Source organism: Phalacrocorax aristotelis, chromosome 4 (assembly GCF_949628215.1).
Source record: "Phalacrocorax aristotelis chromosome 4, bGulAri2.1, whole genome shotgun sequence".
Taxonomy (NCBI): Eukaryota; Metazoa; Chordata; class Aves; order Suliformes; family Phalacrocoracidae; genus Phalacrocorax; species Phalacrocorax aristotelis.
In genome coordinates, this window is record NC_134279.1 from 59,668,716 (window position 1) to 59,687,784 (window position 19,069).

General features: G+C 35.6%; 1 protein-coding gene across 2 annotated transcripts in view; it reads left to right on the plus strand.

Moving 5' to 3' along the window:
- ARAP2 (ArfGAP with RhoGAP domain, ankyrin repeat and PH domain 2) overlaps positions 1–19,069 on the plus strand; it is a 137,089-nt gene that overhangs the window by 103,498 nt on the left and 14,522 nt on the right. For both annotated transcript variants that reach the window (XM_075091712.1, XM_075091711.1), the window contains 5 exons: positions 1,982–2,056; positions 3,164–3,281; positions 7,879–8,007; positions 14,298–14,437; positions 18,484–18,566. In XM_075091712.1, the coding sequence (XP_074947813.1) occupies positions 1,982–2,056; positions 3,164–3,281; positions 7,879–8,007; positions 14,298–14,437; positions 18,484–18,566 (545 nt within the window). The remainder of the gene's footprint in view (positions 1–1,981; positions 2,057–3,163; positions 3,282–7,878; positions 8,008–14,297; positions 14,438–18,483; positions 18,567–19,069) is intronic.

Genomic DNA, 19,069 nt, shown 5'->3' on the forward strand with positions numbered 1-19,069 from the left:
TAACCTCTTCCTCTTTGGTAATATATAAATAAGCAGCATCACTATGAATACTGCTCTCAAAATTAAAACAGAAATTGTTATTCTTAATGTTATTTTGATTATTCTTGATATTGGTTTATTAATAAAAGGGTACAGCTCCTGAAAGGTCTAGCTTTCTGCCTTATTTTTTTGTTGACGTGATCTGATCATCACCATGTATTTAGTTTTAGAAAATATTTTTGGTACTGGGATGAATTACAATCTTTTGAAAACGCTTATGACTATACTGCAAGGGAATTAGAGCAGGCAAAATGTGAGACATTTTTAACTGTAGAAAAGTAAAGTGATTTCTTATCCATGAAGATAATTTTATTCCCATAGATGAGCAAACCTAGTAATGATGGAAAATACTAAATTCCTCCTCATGAATCACATTTTTCTCCTTGATCATGAAATGTTGGATTTACTGACTTCCCAATTTCTTTGTGTCATATTATTAGACATTCTTAAATTATGTTTGTTGGTATTGAGTATGTTAAACTATTGTATATTCTTTGGTTTTCCTCTAATTATTCCACACATTAGCATTATAAGTAAATTTAGAAATGTATTGAAGAAATTTTAAGAGCTCTTTTTAACAGAGGTTGATATAATTTCTTTTAATTCCATTTTTAACTACGTAATGACAAGTTTACAGCTGGCTGAAATGAGCCGGCAGTGTGCCCAGGTGGCCAAGAAGGCCAAGAGCACCCTGGCTTGCATCAGGAATACTGTGGCCAGCAGGAGTAGGGAAGTGATGGTGCCCCTGTACTTGGCACTGGTGAGGCTGCACCTTGGATACTGGGTTCAGTTTTGGGCCCCTCACTACAAGAAAGACATTGAGTTGCTGGAGCATGTCCAAAGAAGGGCAACGAAACTGGTGAAGGGTCTGGAGCGCAGGTCCGCTGAGGAGTGGCTGAGGGAACTGGGGTTGTTCAGTTTGGAGAAGGGGAGGCTGGGGAGAGACCTTATTTCTCTCTACAACGACCTGAAAGAAGGTTGTAGTGAGGTGGGTGTTGGTCTCTTCTCCCAAGTTACTAGTGATAGGACAAGAGGAAATGGCCTCAAGCTGTGTCAGGGGAGGTTTTGATTGGATATTAGGAAAACTTTTTCACTGAAGGAGTGGTCAGGCATTGGAACAGGCTGCCCAGAGAGGTGGTGGAGCCGCCATCCCTGGAGGCGTTCAAAAATTGTGTAGACATGGCACTTGGGGACATGGTTTTAGAGACATGGTGGTGTTGGCTTGATGGTTGAACTTGATGATCCTAGAGGTCTTTTCCAACATTAATGATTCTATGGTTCTAAGTTTTCATTGTGATTAATAATAAAAAATTATTCTTCATAGTAATGAATTTTGATTATGGATGTGTACATATGGCTATATGGCTGAAATATTCTGTTATTTGTAAATTTACCTCTGATTTTTAAGTAACTCATGTTAGCCTGGGTTTCCAGGCCATCTTTTTTCATGATTTTAAATTCTATTCATCTGTTTTGGCTCTGAAGTGAGCCTGACTAACCTCAGAAGCTGAGTTATGTTCCTGACAGCTGAAGATACTAAGATACACTCATGTCTTAAACTTTGCAGTCTTAAATATAAATTTAAAATTTCCACTTACTTCGTGTCTCACCTAGTTTTCTTGCTCTTGAATGTGTATTTGTAAAGTGTGCTCATTTTGTTTGATATGATTCTGTTAGCTTTAGTCAGGATTTAGATTTCCCCCCTGAATCTGTGAATAGTTTTTTTTATTTTCCTTACAGTAGTCAAATAAAAGTGAACGTAGTGGAGGTTCACGTAGAGTCAACATCTGCATTACTTTTGTAGGTAAGTGGATGAAAAAAGGGTTTGAGTTCAGTAGATTCTAGCTCGTCTACTAGATAATAAATGTACTTTCGCAATTTAAAAGGATATTTAAATATCTTTAAGACAGTCTAATTTTTTTTAAATTGTGTTTTGTTTTAGGTTTCCCAGGCTGGAGACTTGCTTATTGAAGTTTACGTGGAAAGAAAGGAGCCAGACTGTAGTATTATAATCAGGGTTAGTGATAGAAGTGATACAGTGTTTTTGCTAAGCACTTTCTCATGAATTATACTAAATTTATTTTCATACACGTTTTTATGTAATTACATCATGAAAGTATGAATTTATATCTCTCACTATTCCTTTAAATAATCTTTTTTTAAAAATTGGCTATTTCGGCTGAATTTTGTAAAGGCAGTTTATTATGCATTTTTAAGGAGAATGTTATGACACAATTTGAAAGGGGAGACGCCCTCCTTCAGTTTTGCTGCAGTATACAGTGGCATAAATTCTTGCAGTCCTATGGCTGCAGCACACAAGAACATTAACAAGTATACAGTGAATGCTGGTTTTATTCGATAGTACATTTAAATTACCTTCCTCCTGATTTTTCTTTCTGCCAGTGGCTATCTCCTCTCCTTGAGTACTAAGAAACCAAAGCTTTTTATTTACTATAATTGAGGTTTTTCAGTCTTGTATGCGATAGCATATTTTAAACGCACTCATGTCCATGTAGTAGTGCTCTATTGTTTGGATGCTGAGGAAAAATAACTTATTTCAATAATGATAAAGGATAGATATTGTTAAGAAGGAAGTAAAAAATTTAGGGCAATGCATTTTTTTTTTTAATGTTACACATCCCTCTTTGTTTCCTTATTGTTCTGTCCAGCATATGACACTAGCACCTGTGTGTGTACATATAGGTGGCATGTGGTATACCTAGATACATACCTGCACATAAGACATGCTTTTTTTAAATAGGAATAAAAATGGGAATATGCATAGCTAAGATTAAAAAATGGTATTTCGGTAATATTTACCTTCCCATACCCAAGAAAACATACAAAGGCTTCCCCTTCCCTCCCTCCTTCCCCCATTTTTCAAGGGTAGAGAAAAGGAATTTCAACATGCCAAGTTATCAGTCAGCTAAAAATTATAACTTTGGTTTCATGGAACAAAATAAGGAAAGTATGCTGGAGTCTGATAAATAGTTTATGTGTTTCCAACTCAGTATATCTGCTTTTTTTTTTTTTTAAAGTCAATTTCAGGGAGGAAGATTTTGAAAAAACAAATCATAAATTGGGAATTGTAATATATTATACACTGACTCAATTTATATTACAGGTATCACCTTTGATGGAAGCAGAAGAATTAACTAATGATGTTTTAGCAATCAAAAACATTATTCCCAACAAGGATGATATCTGGGCTGCTTTTGAAGTACTTGAAAATGGAGAACTAGGTTAGTGACACTTAAATTTGTCCTTGTTCCTCAAATTTTATTGTTTTTACTTTTCAATACTTAATCTAAAGCTTAGTTAAAGAGTTACTAAAAAGTTCATAGAAACAAAAAAAAATTAGCCTTCATGCCACTGTTTTACATTTGTTTACTGAGACATCTTTATGATTTCTTTCTACATTTTGCTAGAAATAATGTGATAAATTGTTTTAAAATGCTTATAAATTGGGGGCTGACAAAATATTCTTTATATTACCCTGATTCACAATTCATTAGTCATCAGCTATAGAAAAGCAGGTCTTACCAATAAGTCTCAAAGAAGCAGCTTGCTTTCATTAGAATGTCAGCAGTTGATTTTATAAGGAGTAATGTTTTTCAGAAAATGAAATGAGAAAATACATGTCACACTTAGGGGAAAGGATATTTTTTTACTATTTAGTCAAATATTTTGTGTGTAGATGATAAAGGAGACAAAGTTGTGTCATTCTCTGTTTATGGCAAGTGGCAGTACAGTGTATCTAACAGAATCTTGAAACATTTGTTTTAAATATGGTTCTGCTGCCAACAGGAGCAAATGTCACACAGTCACAGTATTCATGAACTGTGAAGAGGTTTTAACATTGGGAGTGCTTTATGCAAGCTGGAGCTTGCACCTTATAATTACATATACTTAACAAAATAATAGAGTTTTTTTTTAATTAAGACATTGTACTTCAGTGAATACTTACTGCTGTAGTCTGATTTTTTTTTTTTTGAAGAATACATGTGGACAAAATGTTTTTAGTAAAAAGGAACATCTATTCGCACTTCATAGTAAGTTGCTGCTCTTATTGTTTTCATGTTACAGGAGTGAACTGTGGACTAGTTCATTTCTGTAGTGAAGATACCTATTTTCAAGTTAAGAAAAAAAAACTATGAAAAAATATAGAAAACTAAGATTACTAAAAGTTCCAAGATCATTTGAATAATTTTGTTGTACTTGATTCTCAGATACACTTAAAATAATCTCTTTAGATTTACTAATATTCCCAATAGACTCAGTCTTGTCCTTGGCAGTATCAATAACAACAATGGAATTGCATTCTCCCTTTTGACTTAAAATAAATGATCCTGGTCCCACTTTGCATCTTGCAGTCTACTGTGTAGAGCTGTAATATAGAGTTCATTTCCAGATTCACAGGTGCAAGTGTCAACTCACAAAGAATGCTAGCATCTGTTACCTTTAGGATTTCTAGGGTACTTGTAGGTGTTATCAGGACGCTTCTATTTCTTTTGACTGAGTAACAGAAAAATTTGAAGAAGGAATTTTATTTTCTTAAACATGATATATAACATTTACAGGCAAATGAAAGCTAAACTATATATAGCTGAGAGAGAACATGAAAGTAAATATGAAAGATAGACCCCACAGCCACTCCTGGAGGTATTTGGGTGCAACAACTAATTTTAATGTGGGCTAGAAATGTTGTCTGAGATAGTCACTATGCAAGATCAGCAAAATTAAGCTTAGGTGTCATAGTGTCTCACTCTATATAGGACAGTAAATATTGGCAAGGGATTAGACTGTGTCCCATTGTAGCAAGACTTTACAACACAAAGTAGAAGTGGCATACCAGTGTGTTAAAACCAAAACAAACAAGCAAAAAGCAAACTAAAGTCATAACTCAGCACCTGGCTCCAATCAGTAGAGGCTGTGTTGATCAAAAGCCTGCTCTGTGGGCCACTTTCTGGAAGAATCTGTGCATCAGAACAGGTGAACTGAATTAATAATGTTGAAAAATAAAAATAATGTGTGTGGTAAGGGGCGCTGAATCAGGAAGACTCCTGTGGTACTATGGCTGAATCTAGCAGATTTTCAAAAAGCTGAAGCAGAAAAAAATAACAGAGGAAAAATAGTCCTGTGCAGTCTTTGGTCCAACTGTGACACTGAAGAACTAAAAATCTATTTGAGTCTTTGCTGCTAAAGGTTGATCTTACTAGTATCATTTAACAAACACCATTGAACATTATGTAATCTAAGGCATTTACAAATAAGTTGAGATTCTGACATGTCATGACAGAAACAAGGTTTGCATATTTGTTTCAAACATACATCAGAGTGTCCTTCTGACAGAAATTAAATTTCTGCTTGTGTTCCTGTCATGGCCTGGTACCTGTCCAGTGCATGGTGGTATTCAGTTTGTTACACTCAATCCTGAAATGCTATAAGAGATATTTTACGTTTTAAGATACACTGCCCTGAAAACGACCCCTGAGAAGTCAAGAAAATTAGAACCTTATGTTTTCTAAAAAGTCATTTTCTCCTGATAGTTAGTGTTATTTAAGGTGAAAATGACTGGTTTTGGATATTTACCAGCATGTGATGACCTAAGTAAAAGGGTAATTGGATGTATGTGCTGACTGCTTGCTGTTCAAAATACTAAAATAGCAGTATTAAAAATCAACTAAATTATTTGCATATAGAAAAGTTGAGATGATTGATAATTTTATCTAACCTAATGCAGAATGTTCAATACCATATGCTTTTAGAAAATAGGGTGTATAACTTTTTTAGTAATTTGTGCTTGATGGATAGTTTGTAAATGAGGTGTGTTGCCAGTAAAATAGCTAATGCATTTCAGCATGATGATTTATGTACCGTGTAATCCATGATGACAGATGGTCTTAAATGTAACTATAAATAAAACAGTAGGTGTTTACTCTGGGAGTGATGGTGTTCTAGGAAGGTGTGGTGATTTGCCAGTGTTTCCTGCATTAGATTTGTAAAGTTCTTGAAATTGATTTTTCTGTCTTTGTACAAAGGCAAGAAGTTGTTTTATCTTTATCAATCAGCATCCACAGTTTTCCAAAAGTTTAAAAATTTCTTTTCAAGTTTGACCATTTAAAACAAAAGGGCCAGAAGAAATGGTGTTATAAAGTAGGGATTGAGCTGCTGTCTACAGAATGGTATATTTGTTAGGCTATTTTGTTGTCATGTCTGAATTATAAAAAAATCTATATATAAGTGGTATAGCAAGTCTATAGGTAAGGTATTTTTTTCTCTTGCTGAAATGTGTTATTTGTGGCTGCTGCTTTCTGGAGCTCTGGTGTTCGGGAAAATATGCTCTGCTAAAGTGTAGTGCTGGACAGTCCCAAAGCAGCTGTTGACATTTCATATTCATCTACCCTAGCAGAAATGAAAAATGAGATTATGGCAGCATACTTTTCCCCTCAGTACTCAAGAGACACAGGCTAGACTGCCTGACCCCACATGACAGTCACACAGGTGTGACTTTCCAGGAGCTGTACCCACATATTCTTAAGGCCTGAGTTGCATAAGTTGGTATGCAAATGAGAACTCAAAACTTCTGGAAAAATCTCTTTGGAGATAAAATGACACTTGGATCCACTGCTCTGAGTTGTAGCCCACAAAGCCATTGTTAAAGTTTTTGTGCTTTCATGAATCTAAGCCTACCTATAGTGCATAGATATACTGCTATATATACTACCTACTATAGTAGGTACCTACTGCTGATCAGATGAAAGCCTTTGGGGGTGGAGGGTGTGGTGTGGAGGAAGGATTAATAGAGAGAGGAACTGTACAGTCTTCATCCACATCAGCGTTGCCTTGTGTGATACCTCAGGCTGTGTTGCAGTACATGTCACACTCAGATTTCTGCTGGATCTAGTAATGCAGATTTAGGGACTATTTGCAAGGTCTTCTCTACTTTCATTTGGTATATGAACCGGGGTTTGTATGGAGTACTGTCTGGACTTGGGTGTATCACTGCAGTTTGTCAAACCTGTGAAAGGGTCTGGGTTTCTGTTTAGGGTGGATGATATCTATCAACAATCTGTGTTTGAGCAACTGAAGTGTTGAAGTGCATGCATACAGTCTAGTCATGCCTTCATCTATTGGTATTTTAATCTTGCTGTACTCTTTGTATGGGGTTGGAATATAAAAGTGGAAGTATGGAAATTCCCCAACCACAGCAACAGGGAGAAGACCTAGGAAGACTTTTCCCTTCTAGTAAAAGGAATGTAATGAAAACAAATGTCTGTCTCAGTCTGCTTTGATTATTAACAAACAATATAATCTATGCAAATAGTATGGTTTTTTTTACACTGTGACTGCTCCAAATTCTTTGGTTTTTGAGTGCAGAGGATTGGTAGCTATGATGATTCATTTTTATATGAAGCCTAGACCTGCAAGGCCCAGTATAGCTGCAGGTCTCAGTTCTGTCTGGTCATATTTAGGTATGCCCTGTGATAGTTCCTAATGTTTGTGTTTAGTTTGAAAGCAGTGTTTTAGTGTATTTACATAAGAAAATATTAATAACTACACACAAAAGTGTCACTGAACATTTGACTATTGCTTGTTTAATTTGATATTTGTTACTTTTGCAGACTCTGCCAGCAAAGGTGTTGCTGCAGAAAGTCAATGATGTGCCTAATTGTCGTATTCTGAAAGCAGTGTTTTTCTTCTGTAGCTCAAAGTGAATGGGACAGTATTGTGTATAGACACACGTAACTTTTAAGGGCCTCCAATTTTGGTTGTTTTTTGTTTGGTTCGATGGTTTTTTAATTTCAACGTTTTCCTCCTTGCCCTGGCATTTTTCAGAACGTCCTCTGCATTATACAGAGAATGTACTAGAACAAGTTCTTCACTGGAGTTCACTACCAGAGCCTGGCACTGCATATCTGATAATAAAGAGATTTCTAACAGCTGACATGATTAAATTCTACAGTGGTATGTATCTTTTTTTAAAACTTCAGATATTTCTTGTAGGGACATGACGATGGCAATTCTTTTATAACTGTTTCCTTGGGGCAAAGTGTCCCAGAGCATCTGTATTACTACTACTTTATAAAAGTTACTGATTTACAGAGGGTTGTGCTGACTTCCTTTTAAAACATAGAGAATATGTATCTTCTTTTTCCTACAAACTATGAGCTCTCCCATTTGATCATAAAAGTATACAGAAATTCTGCATTCATTCCACAGTTTGTGAACTTCTGCTGTGGAGCTTGAGACTGCTGTTTTATCCGTAGTGGAGTTCTGCACAGTCCACACACATATATAATACACTACACTCTCTCTCTCTCTCTGTAGAATATATATACATATATCTTGTATATATAATGATTGTGTTATATATAAAACATATAATTTATATGTTAGAAATAATTTCCATTATGTAATCCGATGACTCCAAACTACAATGGTAATTTGAATGACATACTTAAGCAACTGAATGACTTAGAGAGTATGTGGCCTTTCAGAAGGATGAGGAATTTAGATCTGACACAAGAAAGGAAATATAGCTCAAATATATAGTGGAAAAAGTATTATTTACAAGCTGCCCCAGTCCTATTTTATTTTTTTACATAATATATGGATTTAAATCACTTGTATAATAACATGTAGTATTCACTTTGAGGAAGCAGGAGTTTAGAAGTTAAGCATGTCCAAAAATGAGTATCCTGTTTTCAAGCAGCTGAAATCCTGTATGCTGTCACTGTAAAACATGCAATGGTGACAGATGATGCCTGGTTTAACACCTACCTGATTTCATCTAATGACTTATTCAAATATGTAATCTTTTCTTTTCCTGTAGATATCCTCCCCATACATAGAGGTATTAATTTCTAAATCTGTGTATGTCTTCTGTCTTGATTTCAAGAAGTGAAAGTTACGCTGCTATGCTTATTCTGAAAGTAATAGCCTTCTCTCATCATCCTTTATTCCTGTAAAAGCACATTCCACAACTATGAACCAATCTTAACAAGTGTGCTATTCATGACTTTCGTGTTTGAGTTTCGCTATCTCTGTAAGTGTCATAGCAGTTAGTGAATAGAGAGAAACAGCCTACTTCATTAAAAGCTTGATATATGAACTCCCATCACCTCACTCAGTTTGTGTTTAGGTATAATCAGAAAAGGGAATGGGTCATAAGGACAGTGGGAAACACTGCTCTGAGAAACACATAAGGATTGGGGTAATGTCTGAAGTTCAATTTACAAAATGTACTATTTAAAGGAGATATCTGCCCTTTGCCCTCCTTCTCTCCTAATTTCTACATCTCTCTGTTTGCCCAACCCATCACAGTAATTGTTTGCATCAGTTGTATTCAGTTTGACCTTAGTCTGGCCATACTGGCTTTCAACTGAATGTTCACATTCACTAGATTTTTTTTTGTGTGTTTTAAAATAATTAATACCATATGACATAAGTGATATTGGTTTGAAGGGTCTTAGTGGTTTGAAGGGAAAAATCTATGTCATATTGCAGACTTATAGTGTTGATCTCTACAAATTCTACATGGTGGAGTAATCTTATTACAAAGTCTTTCCTTGAAAGTGGAAATGCCATTTTAAGGAACACAGTGAACGTGTTTTAATTTCTAAGGGCATCTTGTTATAATGAAATAATACACAGTTCTGTAGTAATTTCATCTTGTTAGAGTTTGAGTCCACTTTTAGCTTGTAAATTTACTCTGAAACATTAGCAATACTGAGGAACAAGTTCACTAGCTTCAGCAAAACAGTGTATATATTAAGCAGAGGCAAAGATGAACAGAAAGCCACCACCATTCATCCACATTTTGTAGGTGCAGGATTCTGTGTTCATTGTTTCTATTTCTAGTCTTGCATCTGTACACACTGTTGAAACGAGTAAGCAGCTATTTCAGGGAAAAAAGATAAAAGAGTTTTTTTAGATAAATGTACTTCCATCATTAGATCGTGTCAGAGTGACGACACAGGATGAGGTCACTGGGGAAGGGGATGCTCCCAGTGTCTAGAGGAGGATGCAGTTGTGGTTACAGCAGGGCTTTCCATCTCAAAGTGCACAAGAAATAACTTCTGCCTTGAAGGAAGAAGGGGAGACCTTAATCTTTTCTCTTTCATGTTCTTTATGTGGATAATTCCTCCTTGCTGAGTAAGAGGGCTGAGGCCCGATGTCCAACCACTACTATTTGAAGTATGTTTTTTTTAACAATGGATTCAGTCCATACAAATGGACAACTGGGTGGATGAATGTCCTCCTCCTTTGCAGTAAAATTAATGGGGCTGTGATGAAATTATGTTTATAACTGAATTCCATTAATTTCCCTTGGTTCTCTGATTTATGTTAGAATCTTACAGACTAAGATATTCCTGACCTCTTTTTTTTCTCTTTAGTGTCCTCTGAGCTTTGAGTCATCAGAATTTCCTCCTTTTTCTTCTAGAGACTTTAGTGATGTTTGAAATACTGTTGGTTTAATAGTGAACCTAATGGGACAACTCTCTTAGCCTCATCTCATCCTGGCAACTTATCATTACCTACCCTGTTAGTGCAACATTTCCCATGTTTCTTATATGTAGCACATTCTCCTTTTTCATAATTATTATACTCATTCTCATTTTTTCCATTTTAAACTAATTTCTCATGTTGTGCAATATCAAATATTGTATTGAGGTCTAGAGGTATATTTTCTCTTGCCTAGAAATCAACTCTCCTTTTCCAGGAAAAAAAAATGTTAGTTTATTTGTATTGATATGTTTCAGTAAATTCGTGGTGAGTTTTCCACTCTCCTCCATATCTTTAGTTATTGTGTCTTGACAATTTACTCCATAGCTTTTCATGCTTGTTGCAGGAGCACTCTTTCAAGTGCTGTTCAGAAGGACAAGGCGTGCATTATATTTTGGTATAAGAGATACTTTGTACAGCTTAGTTCTATTTCAAGACCCTTTTTCTTCTCCTTAACTGAAAATTTCCCACATTAAAGTTTTATTTATTAGAAAAATATGAGAGAATAGATTCACTATAAAGTGTGTGTATATAGGCCCTTGAAGTTTTACCAGTAAAGAGTTATTTTTTGAGTGGGAAGTATTGATTGCTGAGAACAGGGGCTATTATTCACAGATATTCTTTGAAAAGCAAGCTCCTAATCCATTGGTGGATCAATTCTGAATAGATTGAGTGCATCTAGTTCCTAGTAGTTGCAAAGTTCTAGAAAGTTCTGCATATTTAGTAAAATTTGTATCTGAAAAATCACACTGATCGGGACACATCATGATTATTTTAGGTCTACTTTATGAAATACTGGCTTCCAAAGAATATAGAATATCATAAATTAATAGGATTATTATTTTTCCTCCTTCAGGCTTTTCTAAGTGTTTGATAGATTTGTTATGGTGGGAACGCTGTGCAGTTTAGAATGAGTTTTTGTCATTTCAAGAGCTATGTGCAGAAATTTTAAATCTTCCAATTTGGTACAGATGTGGAAGTATCCCGCTACTGTCATTTGCTATGGTTTAAAAAAAAGGCTTGTGATTGTGTGGATAAGCGTTCATATTCTTTTCTGAACATGAAATAATCAATCTTATTGACAAAGAGGAAATATGTTAGCAGGTTTTTTAACTCTGTGTGTATATTTGCACTTATGACTGAGGCAATCCAAGTCACTTCTGATTTTAATTGTTGAAATGTATTGATTCTTGCTTTAGATTCTATCTTAAACTCTAATGAAAATACTGGGAAGTGTTCTGAGATTTTCCTTTCATAGCAAACATGCTGATTAGAATGTAGTTGGTTTTATTTGATGATATCAAAGACATTTATTATCTTTTTAATTTCCATTATATTTTCAAATATTTTTCATAACTTCAGTGTGTACTAAGATATAAAGCAAGAGGGAATTAGATTCACAGTTTTTAATTATCTTCTTTTTACAAATAATTAGAGTTAGGAGGAGGAATAATTTAATTCTGGCTCTTTAAACAGCTGCTCTTCAGCCACTATGAAAGATGGGATTGAGATACAACTTTTCAAGTTAGTTACAAAGTCTCTATACCGTACAAATGATAGTAGAATCTGACTCTGAGTTTTGAAAGATAACCTAACTGGGTTTTTATTTTTTTGTATGCACTTTAAAGTGTACTTGCATAGTTGGGCATTTGAGACTGGGTATCACTCATGTACTTTTTGTGCATGCACAACCATGCATCTAATACACTAATTCATTTTTCACTATTAAAGTGTTGGGGCTCTTCCTAAACAGTCATGTGTGGACTGTCTATACGTTCTTTAAAAGAAAGACAAAAACCATAAATGCTGAAATACAGGTAGTTGCAAACAGTACCATGCTATATATTTGTATTAGACCCTGCATTTTATGGTCATTAGTGATGTTTCATGCAAATTCTTAACTCTCCATTGTCATCTCTCATACTTGCTTTGTGCATATCATGCAGTACTTGAAGATATTGACTGCTCATTTAGCAGAATGTATGAAAATGGAAAAAATACATCATTTCGTTTAGTACACGTTATATAAGCATGGCTTTCAAAGCATGAATATTTGTGTAGGTAGCTGTGGCTGTGTAATACCGCTCTTCACAAATAAAAAAAAAATTATGCAAACACTGAAAGCTGGTCTTTTCTGTATTCCTGTCTTTCCTGACCAAGTGAAAATATATTTTATGTTATTTTTTATTGTTGATTTATTTAAAACATTTTGTTATTCTTTTTTGAGATTATATTGTGTGTTCCTTCTTAATAATCAAGTTTTGATATCAGCTGCTCAAATCGTAAATGGAATTTTAATGAAAAAAAGCCAGTTGAGTAGTTGGGTAAGGATGCTATTCTTCATACACCACGTACTCCTTTTACACTACCGTTTTATTTACTATCATGAAAATAATATATTATAAAAACTAGTGGTATCATTCTGCGACTCCTAAACAGGGGTATTGCATATTTCCTAAATAAGCGAGTGACTTGCATATCTACATTTAGCAAAATAAAATAGGCAGTGAAAGCCAAAATATGGCATAAGTAGTAGGCTTTTAGTGTTTTGGGATAAGGGAATTATTAGCCCTGTTAGTATCGCTCCCTTGTAAAGGCGAAATGGTGTTGACTGGAATGGAGAAGAATTCATCTCCTGCCTAACTGCTCTCTCTTCATGCTGGCAGTCTGCTTCCAGCACTAGTCACCTAAAGGAGAAAAGAAAACTTCAGAATTCTGCTGAATTCTGTGCTCTTTCATAAAGACTTCATAAGATGCGAGTAGGATTTTTTGTTGTTGTTGTTGATCCTTACTTTTCTTAAAGTGCTGTTTTGGTTTGAGTTGATATGCATGAGTCATATCAGCATGGTAATTACAGTAATTAGTGGTCAGAAGGTTTTGTTATTTGAAAGTGGACTTGCTGGGAAAAGCTGATAAACTAGTTTAAAAAAACACACATATTTGGCAGAATAGGAAAACCGAAAGCATCTGGAAGTGGTGATGTAGTAGTTTGTATGTAATAGTAATTTTTTTTATATATTTTGTTTAGAATTTTAAATTGCTGAGAATGTGCTGAAAAATCTAGTCTCCAACATTGAAAATATTCATTCGTTCTGATTTCTTTTTTTAAATAAAAGTTTTTTCAGTACAAAGTTAAATGCTTTATAAAGCTGACTGCAGCTGTGGTTTGGGTTTGGTTTGATTTGTTGGGGATTTTTGTGCAGGAATTGGTTTTTTATTATTATTATTTTTACCCAATATATGTGTGTTTCTATGTGTATTTTGTCTCAAAAAGAAAATGTAGACAGACTCATGACAAAATCAGATCTTAATGGAAAATTTTTGCCTCTCTGAAGCACACAGATTAAAAGTATCCATGTCGTACTCTTGGCCTTAACTGCACATTCTATTCTGAAAAGATTGTTTAATTAAAATGTGTTGGAGGATTCTTCCCATGTTATCTTAGAAGTGAAACAAAGAAGACTTTTTCCTCCAGTGTTTAAAATGATAATGGTGTCAATATTTAAGAATACCTTTCTTATTAATACCTAATATATATTAATATATAATGTGTATTTTAATGTAATATAATAAAATTAATTATATCTAATAAGTATATATAACTTTATTTTTATATATGACATAATAACAAATTAGTGGAATTGTAATTTTAGTCTTTTGATAAACAGTGATGCTAGGGGCACTAAAAAACTAAAGCTTCCAATGTTGTAAAAATCTTAACAGAACACTTCTCTTTTTTTTCTTGATAGAGAAAAATGAGAAAGGTAGTGTGAAAGCCGGCAATCTGAAGTACAAAGAAGAACCATCAAAACTACTGTCTGGAAACAAATTTCAAGATCGTTATTTTGTGTTACAGGACAGAAACTTGCTTCTTTATAAGGATACTAAGGTACAACAGACAAACTCTTCACCAAACTCTTAAACACTCACTTAAGTTTTCTGTTTCATATGAAAAAGAGAAGAAAGACAAAGGGATCAACATTTCTGATATTAAATGGCAATTTCTAGAGTCTGGGATTGAAGTACAAGATTTTTATCTTCTTATTTCACAGATGCTTTAGTAAAAGGAGTTTGTGTCAGTTGGTCATTTAGCTATCATAATTACACATTACTATAAGCTTTCAAAATTAAAAATAAGCCAGTGTTTAGGAATGCCTACAGCTTGTCTTGTGACTTAGTTTTTTGAAAACTTACTGCAGAGAACAGTAGTAGAAGTAATATGGAACTTAAGTGAGCTGCATGCAGTTTTTTCTTGTTATCTCACACAAAGCCTTTAGAAATTACAAGCAACAGGGTTCTTATACCTAGAAGTGTCGTGATAGAAGAGATTATAAGAAACAGTAGCTCTCAATACACTAGCAAAATCTTCCTCTGCCTCCCAGCAACAGTTTTCAGATGTATTCTCGTGCTTCAAAAACTAGTACTGATAATTAGATAGACCTTCAGAATTCCATAGAAGCAAATTTAGGCATACTTAATAGCACGGTGGGTTCAGTTTTTAATATTTCATGGGAGTTCTCTTTAAAGAATGTTTTTGGGTGTGCACAGCTTGTATTAAAGTATAAAACTAAATAATACACATTGTGAACGATGACTTAATTTTAGGTTCTATAATTTCTGGTTTAAAAAAAAAAATCTCTTAAACTTCTTTTATTTTTGCTGACTGCTTGTTTTGCCCATCCAGCAAATACAGATGTATACTTGCTGACCTTCATAAAGTACTTTTTCTAAAGACAGGTCCATTGCTCATGTAAGCTAATGCAAAAGAAGTATTATGTCTTCTTGTGATACTGTGGATATAATCTTAATTAGAATGACCCCAGAATGTCAAAGATAGTGTCTCATAATTTAGTGCTAAAACTCAAATTGGCACAAATGTAAGAAGAAATTAATATGCCCCTAAAACCTTAATTAGTATATTGGAAAGAGTTTATGATAGGATTGTTGTACTACTTTATAATCTGCTTTTTAAAGCCATTCTGATTTATAAAACATTAAATTCGCCAACTCGGGTAGAGTTTTAGCCAGTGTTACTTTTAAATGGCTTTCCATTTGTTTTTTTAAAAAGTGAATGGAAATACTATCCTGACAAAATACCATATATCAGTTTGTTTTATTTTCTTTTGAGAGATGTTCAAGTTCCACTAATAATGTGTGTTTAATTTTAGTCATCTTTAAAAATGAACAGCAGGAAAGCTTGACATTGCAAATGCAAAATTGTATTTAAAAAGACTGCATGCTAATTAATTTATAAATTCTCATTAACAGCAAATTAAGTTTTTATGTGTAGGTGGAGATACATTCTATTAAGTGTTTCTCTTGTTCAAGAGAATTATCAAAAAAATTGAAACGTTTCCATGATACCATGTGTTAAATTGCAATAATGTGCTAATTGACTGAAATAGCATACCACTTTAATGTACTGTTGTTAAGAGATAAGCTTATATACAGACAAACAGCTTCCTTAAGGTACATTTCTGTGAGAATATACTGTTATTTAACTAAATAGCATGGTTTGTAGGGCTGTATTTTCATCCTGGCAGCACCCTTACTTTGGGAAGTTACATAAGAATACCAACCATAAAACATTGTGTGGGTTGTTTTGTTTTGTTTTGTTTTTTCTTACATGTTTATGCAATCTCACGTTCTGTCTCTTTTACCCACACTGGTGTGTTAGAGATTGAAAGCTGTAGAGGGAGAAATTGAGAATCCGGGACAGTATAGTAGTACGGAGTAGCTTTATGTACTGGGACTATCGGATTTGTTAAGTACTTTTTTTTCTAAATAGAAAGCTAAAGCACTTGACCTAAAAGTACTAAAGCGATGTTAGTGTGTTGTGTTAAATGTTAGTTGTGTTCTGTAGTAGAATAGTGTACATGAGAATTCAGTTGTTTACTTACAGCATTTCATCCTCCAGGCACATTCAGTTCTCATACCTAGTGTGGGTGTATGCCTGTTGTAGGCTGGCTAAAGGTAGTTTGTTCAAGAAGGAACAAGGAAGGAAGGAACCTCAGGAGATCTCTCATCCAACTTCCTGTTCACAGCAGGGCTGGCAACTGAGGTCAGAACAGGTTGCTCAAGGCTTGATGCAGTTAAATCTTGAAAATCCCTGAGGATGGAGATTGCACAACCTCTTTGGGCAGCCTGTTGCAGTCCCTGACTGTCCTCATGGGAGAAAGTCTCTCCTTTCATCTAGTCATATTCTCATAATGTTAAGAGCCTCACTCAGTCTTCTTGATAACTTCCCTGTTGGTACTGGGGAGCTGCTCTTAGGTCAGCCTCTCCTCACAGGGCAAGTGTTCCAGCCCTCAGCCAGTTTGGTGGGCCTCTGCTGAACTCAGTCCAGATTGACTCTCTTTTTTCTATTGGGGGGACCAAAACTGGATGTAGAACTGCAGATGCAGTCTCACCGATACTGAGGAGAGGGGGGGAAAAAATTGCTCTCCTCACCTTAGCAGCTGTGCTTCTGCTAACGCAGCCCATGAGACCTTCTTTGCTTCCAGGACACATTGCTGGCTTATACCCACCTTGCCATCTACCAGCACCCTCAGGTCCTTCTTAGCAGAGCTGCTCCCCAGTCTGTGTCATTGGGGAGGTTTATTCCTTCACTGGTGCAGGACTTGGTATTTATCAATGTTGATTTTTTATAAGATTCCTGTTGGCCCTTTTCTGTGTCCTGTATAGGTCCCCCTGGAAGTCAGCTCTGCCCCCAAGCCTATTAGTTGGTCCTCTGGGTTGTTCTGCAAACTTGATGATCGAGTGCTCCAGGTGATTGACGATATTAAAAGGACAGGTCCCAGGATAGACCCCTACAGTACTCCCCTTGTCATAGGTCTACAGTTAGCGTATGTCTGATTAACTGTCACCCTCTGACTCTGATCATGCAACTAGCTTTTTACTGATATAGATGTCCACCCATCCAGACTGTAACATCCCAGCTTAGGTAGAAGAATATGGAGGGAGACAGTGTGAGAAACCTTGGTAAAGCTGAGGTAAGTTACATCCGCCACTCCCTCCTCCTCCACAGATCCAGTAATTTTATTGTAGAAATCAATCACATTGGTCATGATGCATGCTCCCAGTAGTACTTTCTCTTCCATGTGCTCCAAAATGTGCTCCAAGAACACTCACTCTAGGATTTACTATGGGACTGAAATGAGGCTGGGAGGCAACTAGTTCTTCAAGTCATCTTTTCAGCCTTGACTGAGGATGGATGCAGTGTTTTCCTTTTTCCAGTCACCAGCAGCTGCCCCTGATCTCTGAGACTTCCAAGATGACACAGAGCAGCCTTTCAAGGATGTCAGCCAGCATGTTCAGAACCCTTGGATGCAGTCTGTCTGATCCAATGGACTTGCATGACTTAAATTCACTCAAATCTTTCCTGACTTGATCCAGTGCTCCTCTGGTGCAGTCATTATCCTCCTTGAACCCTGTCTTAAGTGTAGAGGCCCAGGAGACCTTGCTGATGTGTAGACTGATGCAAAGAAGATTGAGTTATCTTAGCCTTACCTGTATCTGCTGTTGCTCATTGACCCTCCCTTTCAGCATTAGGTCCACTTTTTCCTTGTTTGACCTTTTACTACTAAGGTACCGATGTAGAAGTTCTTTGTGTTGCTCTTAAATTATCTTTCTCAAAGATCTTGTGTCCGTATGTTAAAGCACTCCAGTTTTGTGAATTGTACCACCACATCTTCGTTATTCCAGTTGTGTTACAGTTTTGTGATTTCATGTCAATCTCAAGTTCGTAGTCTGCTTCCAGTAATAGTGATTGGTACACTTTGTTAATGGGAGAGAAAGAGAGAAAAAAACCATAATGATCTGTTGGAAAAGATGGGGTGCAGCCCATGAAAGACGCCTACCTGTGAAGACAGTCATGTGGCGTTTTCTCTTTTGAACATTCCTGATAAAATAATTAGAATCTTGTTTTATTTGCAGGCTAGCAAACCTGAAAAAGCGTTGCCTGTCAATTCCCTGAAGCTTTATCTTGGAGTGAAAAAGAAAATGAAGCCACCAACAAAGTAAGAATAGAAAAGAAAATAAGATAAACGCTGTGTAGCAAGGTACTTGTAGCATCGTCAAGAAAGGGGAACATTTTGGAACAAGGAAAAGTCAAGAAACCAATTGAAGTATGCTGAATTAAATTACCCTCTATAATATTATTTGTTCTGTTTCTGCCTCTGTTTTTGTGTTCCACGTTAACTCTTTCGTGCTAGGAAATTGCTTTATTGATTAGCTTTTCTTAATCTTAAGTGTATTATCTCTTGTGGATATGTTTGCTGCTAGGTCACTTAGTTTTATGGTATGTGTCCTGCATTTCATTGGTGGACACACCTTCTTTGCACCAAGAAAAAAAGGGAGAAGAGAAAACCAACTAGTCATGGCCTTCGGTGACAGTCCCTGCTGTTCAGTAGAGGATTTTCCTTTTTCAGAATCCTTATTATTTGGACATTTGTTCTTCCAGCTGAAGACTAACAGTGCCCTTCACAAACATCAGTGACTATGTCTCTGAAAAGAGCAGTGA